The 12,468-nt window shown below is 39.5% G+C and overlaps 1 protein-coding gene across 1 annotated transcript in view; it reads right to left on the bottom strand.

The window, feature by feature from the left end:
• Positions 1-1,988: 1,988 nt before the first annotated feature.
• rasgrf1 (Ras protein specific guanine nucleotide releasing factor 1) overlaps positions 1,989-12,468 on the bottom strand; it is a 28,633-nt gene continuing 18,153 nt past the window's right edge. Inside the window, exons 15-27 of the mRNA XM_022221300.2 lie at positions 10,831-11,201; positions 10,624-10,743; positions 9,509-9,679; positions 9,308-9,414; positions 8,421-8,533; positions 8,258-8,318; positions 7,752-7,855; positions 7,579-7,663; positions 7,281-7,478; positions 7,104-7,183; positions 6,896-7,013; positions 6,740-6,808; positions 1,989-6,054 (exon numbers count right to left, since the gene is read on the bottom strand). Of these exons, the coding sequence (XP_022076992.2) occupies positions 5,962-6,054; positions 6,740-6,808; positions 6,896-7,013; positions 7,104-7,183; positions 7,281-7,478; positions 7,579-7,663; positions 7,752-7,855; positions 8,258-8,318; positions 8,421-8,533; positions 9,308-9,414; positions 9,509-9,679; positions 10,624-10,743; positions 10,831-11,201 (1,690 nt within the window). The 3' untranslated portion in view covers positions 1,989-5,961. The remainder of the gene's footprint in view (positions 6,055-6,739; positions 6,809-6,895; positions 7,014-7,103; positions 7,184-7,280; positions 7,479-7,578; positions 7,664-7,751; positions 7,856-8,257; positions 8,319-8,420; positions 8,534-9,307; positions 9,415-9,508; positions 9,680-10,623; positions 10,744-10,830; positions 11,202-12,468) is intronic.

The following is a 12,468-nucleotide window of genomic DNA, read 5'->3' as shown; positions in this document are numbered from 1 at the left end:
TATGTTTTTGTACTAGAGGCTAAGTGCTGTGGTTTATTTTAGCATGACAGTGAAGAAACATTTTCGTTTATATGGCTCCGTAAGTCTGGATGGGATCTGTAGTGACTGCGCATGCGCGATTCATCTGTTGTCTGGCCGCGGAGTGATGTGGGTCTCCCCCTCCCCTCACTCGGACTGCTGCGGGGTTACTGGACTGACAGCCTGTGCTCTGGGAGGGGGAGAAGCTCACAGCAGCACCTGCTGCTTGTTGAAAACAGTAACTGCAGAATGAGCCGAGTTTTCCTATCAGAGTCTCCAAAACGGCAGAAAAAGTCGCTAGATTTGTCGCTAGTCGCTTTTGACAAAAAAATGTCGCTAGGAGCTTTGAAAAGTCGCTAGATTTAGCGAGAAAGTCGCTAAGTTGGCAACACTGTTTGCAGACGGTCCCTGTTCACTTGTCACACCGCCAGCTGCGCATAGACGCCAATGTTATTTCTGCAGCTTTAAAGACAGCGACTTTTGATAAAATTGGCCTTGTAGCACATTGTCTAGCTTACAACAATTTGAAAGCGGTATCGTTTGTGTTTTGACAACATATATCTCATGAGTTATTGATGCCGGAAGTCCGAATCTGTGAATATCTTTCCAACTTTACCTCCACTTATTAATATAACACACACCGAAGCCCGCGTAGTCATAACGTTATAGCTCATTGGTGAAGTTTTTTTTTTTTTGCTACAGCTGTCTTCGAGTGTCACTTATTCGCTCTGTCACACACAGACGAACAACCACACTCACATTCACACCTACGGGCAATTTAGAATAATCAGTTAACCTCAGCATATTTTTAGACTGTGGGAGCCATAGAGTGCCCGGAGAAAACCCACGCATGCACAGGGAGAACATGCAAACGCCATGCAGAAAGATCTCAGGCCCACCCCAGGATTTGAACCGGGGATCTTGTTGCTGCAAGGCTGAAGTGCTAACCACTACTCCACTGTGCAGCCCATGGAAACAATCATTTATTAGTAAAAAAAAATGACTGAATATCACTAAAATGTCAACTAAATAACCTTCCATATTTAATAACAACCACCTTCTAATTAGCTAAACAGTAATAAAATGAGCTTTTTCAAAAATCCTTTTAATTGTGTTCTTTTTATGAAGTTGAGATAATCATGGCAGATGTTGTTTTTTTGGCAATATATCAAATTTTATATGTACAATAAAAAATTGTATCGATGTCCGAGAAATCGCTTTCAACTAAGCTACCCATTACAAAAACACCTCTCAAGGAAGTGTGTTAGTTCCAGATCACATAACCTGCTCCACATGACATGGCAAGACTCCAAGGCTTTCTGTGTTATTTAATATAAAGTAGTGTGTGAGTCAAGTGTGGATTTATGGCATGTCAACAGGTTTACTACAATATCTTTATGAATAACTTTCAATTTTTATCAAATGTATCTATAATATTTAGAAGAATCTTTCTCTAAAAATGCCATGTGGTGTTTGGTCATAGGCATTTATTATGGTTGATTTTAGGCTTGAAAAGAGCAAAATATGTCAACTATGATACCGCTCAACTATGTTGGTTTAGAGGAACAGAGAAAGAGGAACAGAGAAAGAATGCATAAGAGAAGAACAAAAATTAGGAAAGTTGATGAAGATGGTCACTGTAGTAACTGAAACGAGCAGTCCTGAAGCTAGAAAGACAAAATACATACAAGAAGACACAAAGTTGATGATTTGTATTCCGAGTATGTATATGCATAGCGAGTGAAAGACAGAATAGTAGAGTAGAGGCACTCGTTGCATCATGGGAAGTCCCCCTGCAGCCTGAGCCTATAGCAGTATAACTATGGGATGGTTCAGGGTCGCCTGAGCAGCCCTCACTCTTTACAAATGATGATAATAATAATGAAGTATATAGGATGACTTGAAGCACCAATGTCCTAAGAAGTAAAGCAGGATTTCTAACCAAAGAAGACAAAAACAACAACCAAAACTTCCCCTTTGGTTCACTGTTTATTGATCGTTTGTATTTGGCTCATGCATTGAAAAAAAAAGAACATGTTATTTTATCAGTTAAGGCCAGTTTCTCAAGGCCGGCTTCTTCATCGTTGCTAATTTTTTTTTTAGCCTGTTCAAGCATGAAATGATCCCCCTTATATCAAAATAGCCTGTAATTTAATTTTAGTTTATACTATGGTTGCATAATTAGTAATAAAATAAAGGCCCCAAACCATTTTTTAAATCCTAGGGCAGGTTAGTCCAGCCATGGCTAAAGATTTATATCGTAAATTGACACTGAAACACAATAAATTACACTGCAAACAAAGAAACAAACAACAAACCCTGACTGCAACTGTCATCTCTAGACCTGGAACAGATATTCCTTTTATCTTTAAAATGTAACATATTATATAACTTAAATATAAGCAAAAACTATGTTTGTTCCAAAATCATGTGTTATGTTTTAGTGCATGTTTAGTTTGTGCGTTAAGTCTGCAAAAAATCAGAATATGCTAGTATTTCTCACATAAAATCTGGATTTTACACTTTTGTTAATTACAGTAGGCTGCTGTGCATCTTTGTTTGCCAGAACAGAGAGTTGCTTATAATGTTTAAAACTTTGATATTTTATTTTATTTCATCATATTAGATGAGCATGATGTCAACTGATAGATGATCTACAAAAACACTTGAGACAAAATGCCCCTGAGATAATATGGATTTATTAGCAAGAGGTAACTGGGAAACATATTTTTGTTTATTTGTTGTTATTGTCATCTTCATGTGTTTTATACTGTTTTTCTCTTTTTTTCTTACAAAACTGGGAATATTTCTTAAGCTGTGGAAACATGAGGGTTGAAAGATAATTTTCATACCACTGGGTATTGCTAACAGCAAAATGTTTATTTGTTTATATACCTTTATAAGAGTATGTGCATGTATAAGTGTATACAGTATAAGTATATAGTATTATTCTGTCTGTGAAGGTGTTGCATGCCTACCACATGAGCTTCAAAAGTGTACTGTACATACATAGTAAAAATACATACAAATATTCACAGAATAAGCACTACGTTACTATATTCCTGCTAACAGAAATGGTTATAGACAGGATTACAGTATAAATGCAAAACACTTTGAAGTTGTCTCCTACCTCTAAGTCATGGTTTCAAGACCACACTGTTGTAGCATTTCGTGTTAAGCTTGAGATACAACTTGTTTTTGAAAGGATTACACTGTTCCACATTGAGAAATATGCCAGGTTGCATGTACAAAATGTACAGCACATCTCAGTGAAGTGAATTAACAACAAAGTACAAAATACTTTCCCATGTTCATATAAAGAGCAGGTCACTCTCTCTTATACTACTACAAAAATAGTGTTTGAATGCTGCAGGCAGAGGTCATTCACATACATTTTATCATAGTTTTTAACAGCAATGCATATAACAGAGTGATATACAGTCACGTTCCACAATCACTGGAACAGCAAAAAGGACAGATTGTCTTTTAATTACAGAAGAGCAACAACCTTTTACTCTACAGAAGTAGAACCCGAACCTGAAGGTACAACACTTACCACTGCGTGTGATCTTTTTTCATGAGTTTGAATTAAACAAGAGAAAGAAATTCAAGTCAAAGGAAATCTCTTTGTACTTGTGTACTTTGAGTGTAACAACAAGTTCAAATGACTAATCCTTAAATCACACCAGTCTAAAATGGTGTGATGTATGTTGTTACGCAGTTAACAGCTGATTATATTAATTAAACTGAGGTGTCTAAATGGAAATTTAGAATCTTCGTGTGTCAACAGGCTTCTAAGGAAGTGTATCACTATTTAACAAACAAAAATACACTGAAAACTTTCAGTTTAAGATTAATGAAGACATGTTTGTTAGAGCAGAGGTTCCCAACCTCTGGGTTGTGGACCATCACCAGGCCTTAGAACATTTCTACTGGGCAGGAAAAAAATTCTAAAACTTTACAGACAATTTAGTTGACACAGACTGTCCCGCACTTTGCATCACATCTGGTCTCATGTGGTCTGTGCCACTGACTGCATATAAAAGATGGATGTAGCCACAGTGACATCATGCATTAGTTTGTGGACTATTATTTTGGGATTTGGCAATCACAGTTTTGGTATTTTGAAACTGGATGTGATGAGTGAAGGATGCATCTGAACACTTAAGCACAGCCATACAGTAATAAACAGGCACAATGTAGCCACATCCTAAAGCATATCTCACATTATTGTCTATTTTGCTCTTAATGGGACCATAACTATCAAGTATAACTAAATGAACATCATGCTGTATTGTAGGAGACTTGAAACTAGTATTTCAGATCATAAACTCAGAAAAAAGATTCCAACTGAGGTGACAAATCAAGTGCGGAATAGAGCCATGTCCTCAAAAGATTTTATAAAATCGGACGGTTTTTTTTTTGCATTGCAATGAGTCGCCCTCTTCTGGTAGTTAATCGAATGCAGATTTAAATTGCTTCTGCATTGGCTTCACTTTTCAAACCTGGAGGCTACATCCAGCTTTTATATAGTCTTTGGTCTGTTACTGTCAACATGAATTGCTCTTTAATGTTGTCTATAAACAAACTAATTCCACTTGGCAGTCCTGAAAATTGTAGTTTGATTTTTGGCCATGGAAATGGTATGACTCTAGAGATAGCCATGTCAGACCACCACTTTGTGGAATATTTTAACAGCTTTGGTATATTTTTAACAAATTTGGTACAGATCTGTAGACTGAAGCCTACTAGCACTGGTGATCCCTTGACTTTTCCTCTTGCAGCATATGCAGGTTTACATTTGTAGTTTGTTTTTTGTTTTTTTGCAAAATTTCTCACCAACTGTTTAATAGATTACCATGAAATATGGTGCATGAATTCATGAGTCCTTCAGGATGAACTGCAATAACTTTAGGGGTCTTTAACTTTTCACCTTGTGCCATAATCAGGTCAAAGGTTTAGTTAGGACGTGACTAATACTTGCAAAACCAATAATATTCTCATAATCTATGAGTTTAGTGCAAATTAGTAAATGTGAGCGTGTGAACAAGATAAACTGAGAGGGTAAGAGTGGTTCTCATTATTCCTACTAAATCTTACCATGTCAAAATCATAAATTTGAGCATGAAACATCCTGCATGGCTGCATGCTCATATGTCACCAAATTATAGGTTTTGAGCATTCATGCAATATTTTTTTCTATTTATTATATAACCACAACAACATGCTGAGCTGCACTTCCTGTTTGGTTTCATACCCAGTTAGTCCTGTTTGTCTGGTCCACTGTTAACATAAAAGCAGTGAAAGTGGTGCAAAAACAGTTGGGAACCCCTGTCTTTAGAGTAGTGAACAGAAATGAAGAAACAGATCCTCCTTGTTTTGGTTTGGGAAGCACAGAGACACTTATGCTTTGGATACCTTTCTGCCATTTCCACTGATCATTGTTCCCTCTCTTTAAATACATTTCTGTTCTCTGTGCTCTTTTACCTGATTTTTATGCAGTTCATTTTTACAATGCTACATTGGTTGCAGAGAAACTCAGTCGTCAATAAAACTCAAGCCAAGAGAACAACGGCCAGCAGCACGAGTGCTCAGAAAGTGCAAATTCGACACAGTATGACATGATGCAAAATAATGTCATTGGTCACTAAGAGACACAGTTGCATGCGACTAAAGTGACCTCTATTATTATTCTTGAAATACCCCAAAGAAATTTAAAAAAAAAAAAAAGAAATCCTTTAGGCAGGTGTCGTCATGGCAATGGCAACACATGAAAAATCTATACTGGAAAATATACACTAAAATGTTTTGTGTCATCAAACAAGCTTAAACGTCTACTGTACAGAAGAGCAAATATCTTAAACATGTACAACTATACAAATGTGTATGTTAACCGATGTGTAATATTAACAGAGAAAATAACGTGGACGACCACCTTTCCCATCAGTTGGACGTTTTGGGCTCAATTCTGAGTGAGGCTTCGTACATGCTTTCTTCATCCAGAACAGAGCTCCTGTCCATGAGATACTGGGCTACCTGAAACATGAAAAAAGACAGACAAGTTCAAGGAATTTGTCTTTAATTGAAATTAATCTTTATACTTTGATCAATGCAAAACAACGGTGGCAGCCAACTACTCCTCGTGACTCATCATTACCTGTAGTATATCTGTATTATAGATTATGATCAGGTCAACTAATTAGTGATTTTTTTTTTCTCTCTTTTTGTTTTGGTAGAATGACTTTTGAGACCCAAATAATAAAACCGTCTTCACATAGAAAAAAGAAAAGAGTTTGAGAAATTAGAGAAACAATATTATTTTCCACCATCAGTGCTTTCTTTCCCCGATTTCCTAATTGTCCAATATCCTATCTTGTTTGTCTTTCTATACCTTTAGATAGCACAACACAAGTACATGAGGTCAAAAGATGCTGAAAATTACATTTATTCTTCAGATATTTTCTCTAATATTTGCATTTTTAGTAAGAATCAATGTATAATTTGGGTCCTTCTGCTCTAAAAATGCATTAGAAAACAATTAACTAAAAAAAGCAATAAGTGCTCTTTAATTGAATTAGCAATAACAGTCATATTATTTTTGTGATCGGAGCACCTTGAAGTATTTGTGAAACATAAAGAGTGCTAAATGTCTGCATTTATTTTAGACATAGCTTATTTTCAGGTGTCACATGGGAGCTGTTGGTCTGCAGTCTTCATTCACCTTTGGTTGCAGGTCAATCTTATAAGCTGTTTGTTGAAACTGCCTGATTTCTCTGATGATGTGAGAAATCTGAAAAAAAGCAGAAACTGATGTTAACTTCAGATGTGTGAAATGCAAATCTGCACAAGTCTCATATCAGGTCACCCATCATCTCACCATCCTCATCTTTGAGAAGTTGACCAAGTTGTCTTCGGTGTAGTTTGGCGTTCCCTCCTCGATGAAAGCCAGGTCAGTGAGGTACATCCCCAGATAGGGCACACAAGGAGGATCACAGCTGGTGGGAAAAGGAACACTCGTCATCCACTCGTACTGCATGTTTGCTTTATTGATCCACTTCAAAACTATGTCCTTGAACTGAACTCACTTCTTCAAAGCCTCTCTCAGGTTTTTGAACCTGCCCTCTGACGAGACCAGCTTCTGCAGTTTGTCGATCAATGCTTTTGTCTGGAGGGGGAAAGGGTCATCGAGAACACATTTAATAACAAGACTACGCACCTCAGGAGGGAACAGCAATGAAAACAGTGTCGATGGAGACGGGCACCTGCTTGGAAACCTTCAGCCAGGTCTTCTTAAGGCGGAAAACGGAGCTGCGGTTCAGAGAGGAGGTGATCTCGAGCACAGCGTTGTAGTTGTGAAGACAGCGGCAGATGTCGGCCACAGCCACCCATTTCTCTATGACGGCTACCCGAGAGACCACGTCCTCACAGTGCAGGATCTCTGTGGCGATGAGGTTGCTTATCTTGCAGGAGAACAGAAAAGCAAGTAGTTCAGACTTAATATAATGTCTGAGAATCAACAAGAGGAGGAGTTGTGTGAGTTGCTTGTTGACTGGAGCATACATCATTGAAGTGCTTCGTTGTTCTCATGATGTACGGCGTCTTCTCGTTTTTGTCGTTCTTCATCCAGCCTTGACCAAAGAACTCCCTGCGGTGAATAGAGCAAGAACGTGTGAATTAGTCTGTGAGCTCTTCTTGGCCACAGATGTGTTCAGCTGAGATGTGATGACACTCACTCATATGGGATGACCTTAAACACCAGGTGATCCAGCAGAGTGAGCTGCTCGGCAATTTCCAATGCAGAGTGGTTCTCGAAGGGCTCAGTCTTCCCTCCTCCAACCTAAGAGAAACAAGAAAGCCCGAAAATCATTGCAGAAATACTCTGTGTTAGACAGTTCTATGTTGGCGACTGGCACGACGTCCAACTGTGTTTATGTCTGATGGGGATAAAGGTGGACATATTTGCATATATCCGTTAGTCTTGCTTGTTCGAGGGATTCTACATCTCATCTGGACTAGGATGGATGGATTCATGCTAGTCTTGCTTCCTGTAACTGCTCCATGAAGTCACTGGCTCTACCTCAATCTCTGTATATGCTAACAATCCTACAATGCAATGCTCAGCTGGCTAAATTCACTGCTCACTACCGGGTTAAATATTGAGTGTTCATTATCGAGGGAATACTGAATAAAGGGGCGATTTCAAATGCAGCAACAAACAGCAGCTGCCGACTTGACTCACCAGTTGTGTCACGTCTTCCAGGGTGATCTGATTGTCACCGTGGTCTTCCTGAGTTAAAGTCCTGACAGGCAGGGAAAGAGAAGGTCAAGCTCTGGAAGATGTAGGGCGCCATGAATCAGTGAAATACAATTTAATCCCACAATCAAACAGCACACAGCGGTACCTGATGATGTTGGCTGCTGCTTTCCTCTCCTGGGTCAGCAGCTCAGGGTCATGCATCACTTCCTCCAGGAAGGCAATAACCTTTGTCTTCAGCTCGTTGTTGCTCTCAAAGTCCTTGGGAGGCACAGACAATAAATACTGAACAATTCTTTATGCTGTTGGTCATAATAAGCAAAAACTCCCTAAAATGAGTTATCAGTTGTTGACGTTCTTTTATTTTTCGTACTCTTTTGATGACAAAATACATCCCAAAGTGACTTTCAAGAGCCCTTTTATACTATAGTTCTGTTGGAAGCTCTATAGTATAAGACTATAGCAGGGTAAATGTGACTTACTAAATGAATATATACAACCCCAGCAGTATTTAAACAATGGCGGTGTTAATTTCATCGTTAACCCTTCTGTTGTCCTCATTTATGATCACTGAAAAATATTGTTTCCTTGTTTGAAAAAAATCGAAGAATTCAGCCAAAAAAATTCCCCAAATTTCTTAAAAGTTTGCAAAACCTCCAGGAAGAAAATTCCAATAATTCCTTAAAAGTTTCCCTTAAAAGTCCTTCAAAAAATCCTAAAAGTATCTAAAATGATTACATATATGTCAGCAAAACTTCTAATATTTTCTTTAAGAACATTTATAAAAAAAAAATCAACCAAAATTTTTCTGGATTTTTGTTGGGTTTTTTGTGAATGTTCTTAAGAAACATATGTAAAAAAAAAAAAATTCCCAACAAAAAATGTTCAAAGATTTCCCAAAAATATTGAAAATGTGGACATCAGAAGTTTCACTGTAAAAATTATTTTTTTCACATTTTCAGACTTTAAAACGGGTCGATTTTGACCCACAGGACAACACGAGGGTTAAATAAAGGTGTCTGAATGCTGTTTTACCGGAGAGTGTTTGGACACCCAGTGTCTGAGCACATTCAGGACTCTGTTGGTTGCTGCTCGTCTGATCACAAACTCCTTGTCTCCATTTCTCTGATCTGTTGGAAAACCTGCAGAAAATAAATGATATGGTTATGGTACAGGCTGGTTATGATAGCCTATGAATGGAATTGTGCTTTACTGGACACTGATCGGTGTGTATACCTGTACTGGCGAGGGACATCCGTCGATATTTTTCCTTGGTAGGGGTGCCCTCATTGGCTCCAGCTGTGGCAATAGCAAAGGCAGAGGCAGCAGACAGGGCACTGCGGTTGTTGTCAAGCTCTCGACACGAGGACATCACCATGCCGTTGTTGTAGGAAAAAAGGGAAAATTCTATAGACAAGCACAGTTAAACAAAAAGAGAGAAAATAACCATCTAAAACTGGTTACATATCCATTGGAGCAAAGGAAACTCAATGGACAGCTAGAGTAAAGATATAACAGTTTTCCACATCATACATGACTTAAATTTAAACGAAAATCTGCTGGTAAAATGTGTATCACTGAGTATCTGTGTAGACTGCAGAATGCCCTGCATTTCCTTGCAAAGCCTCCACTAGGGAGCACTACAGGCCAACACAACAGCTTCCCTCCAGACTTTCCTTTACAAGAGGCTTTGATATTCAAGATGGTTGCAGCTAAATATAGCCACCAAATATCAGCATAACAGAGGAATCAACAGATTCTCTGCACTCTGCTATGTTTAAATCCTGGGAACATAGACGGATCATAAGCAGCTAAGAATCCTACACACTGCTTCACGATTTCAGTTAATTCACGTATTTCAGAGCAGGCTTTGCTTTCAAAAATCTATTGTGCAATTTCGCCATGAGATTTAGAAGGCACATATAATCTTGGCTCCAGTGAAACAGCCTCATTACTGGGGGCGGCAGGGAAAACACGCTCTTGATGTAGTTGCTATGACACAAGTTTCCCTAACACCCACTGAAGCCAAGCTTTGGCTTTCCCCACATGTTCATAGCTATCGACCAAATGATATTTTATGTTTCTTATGCTTCTCAGTGGCATGTTTTTCTTCCACACGATGCAATTAATCTGCCATCTCTGCCACCAACAGACAGTAAAAATATTCCCAATTGCAAACTCAGGAATATTGTGAGCTGCAGGCTTTGCTTTTATTATGTGGTCGGGTTCTGTGATTAAATAAAAGTGTACAGAGCAGTGCAGTGGCGTTAGATACAAATAGCATGTCAGTGTACAGTTTACAAGCTTGGATTTGCATTTATGTCATGTTACGAGTCCAGAACATGATGTACCTGAGGAGTTTTTGCATTTGATGTTTTTTGGTGTGGTTGGAGATTTGGTGGGAGATGCTTCCGGGTCTCCGTCATCGCTCTGGTTTTGATCATTGTCACTTTCTTCTCGTACGGAGAGATCTGTATCACAACAAGCAGTGAGGTCATTAAAAACATTATTTCAGCAAAGCAAAGTTGGAAAAATTCATTTTAGAACGGCTCACTTGCCTTGTTTACACGCTGAGGTATCCTCCACCTTGTCCTTCTTGTCCTCGCCCTCGTCAGAGATTTTGCTGGAGATCGGGCTGGACACGTACAGTTTGTTGATGTCCAAGGTGGTCTTGCTGAATGGGGACATGGAGGAGTACATGCTTGCATAGCCATTTGAGGAGCAGCTGAGGGCAGCCAGGTCAAGAGCTTTGCCCCCAGTGATGATGGGGATGTTGAGAGACAGCTTGCGCCGGCGGTTTGGGGATGAGTTCTTGGCAATAGCGAGAGGAGGAGGGGAGGAGAACTTTCTGCTTGCCCTGGGGGAGCTGGGAGGCTCTCCATATAGGAGTTTACTGTTCTGGCTGCTTGCAAAGAATAACTCCAGGGACCTGCATCAAGGGTGGATACATACATTTGATTTTAGGACACATTTCCTTTGATATGTGGTAGGCACACTCTATGCTTCAAGAGCTTAGCTTAACAAACAACACCTCCTAAATAATTTATGCAAACCAGCCCAGCAACCAGAAGTCTCTTTGCAACCATGTCTCAATGTTTTAGAGCAGGATACAGGCTGCAGTGTTTCAGAAAACCTCTCCCACTCCCTGCCACCCTCCTGGCGACCTCACGGGTTCCCATAAATAGCACAGCGAGTGATGGTGCGCATGGCCACTGCTGACACAAGCAGCCAAGTGTAGGTGTCTCACTGTGACATGACAAGCGCCACGGGAGAGCATTCTGCAGAGCACGGACATAGAGAGCTCCCCCTGATCTGAACCCCACAGTGGGGCCCTTCGCTCCAGGCATGTGGAGCGACGCCCCAATGCAACACTCTGTCAATATTTCACACTATGGATCTTTTGCAGACAAGCAGGAAAAAAGAGGGGAGGGTGGGGTCCTGCAGCACTGAGGCTGGTTGCCATAGAGCGACGGAGCCCAGTTGAGACACTCCCAGGCAAACAGGAGGGACCGGACCCAGTTACTGCCTCCAACCAGAGAACGCACACAAACACACGGTGATACAGAAGCATCATCCAACACGTCTTCCTGCACAGCTTCATCTGCGCTCATGTTAACCGTCAAAACAAACTCCCTAAATACACACACAAAGCTTAGAAGATCAATTTGAGCTGTTGGGTTTACGTACAGCATCCAGACTGTAATTCTCTCACATGTGACTCAGACAACAAAACATGGACTCATGGCTCACCTTCTTCATATCCATCCTCTGAATTCAAATTTGCATTATGACAGGACTGATTGCATTCCTGTATAGTCAAATTATATTTAATTTGACAAATAAATCTTAACTTTGGGATTTACTGTGGCCCTTACGTGAAGTTGGTGAATTTGCAAGAGACGCGTTATGCAACAAACACTCCAAATCCTTATGTTCATGGTAATCAGGTGACCATTTTTAAATGTATTTATATGCATCTTAAAGTCAGTGACTCCTTAACATTTTCTAAATCATAAGGAAACCAATTTACAGGTGCAGCTTTTTGGTTTTGGTTGGGTTTTCTGTATTTGCAATTATTTTTGTTCTCATAACTAACCTGTATTTTGTCTATTTTTAATGCATTGATCTCGCAGCGTCACTATAGATTTCTTTGTCCAATTTCTTAAATTTGCATATCTATTAACAGAAAATGTTTT

The sequence above is a fragment of the Acanthochromis polyacanthus genome, chromosome 8, assembly GCF_021347895.1.
Source record: "Acanthochromis polyacanthus isolate Apoly-LR-REF ecotype Palm Island chromosome 8, KAUST_Apoly_ChrSc, whole genome shotgun sequence".
NCBI classification, from domain to species: Eukaryota; Metazoa; Chordata; class Actinopteri; family Pomacentridae; genus Acanthochromis; species Acanthochromis polyacanthus.
This window is presented reverse-complemented; position numbering and strand designations above follow the sequence as displayed.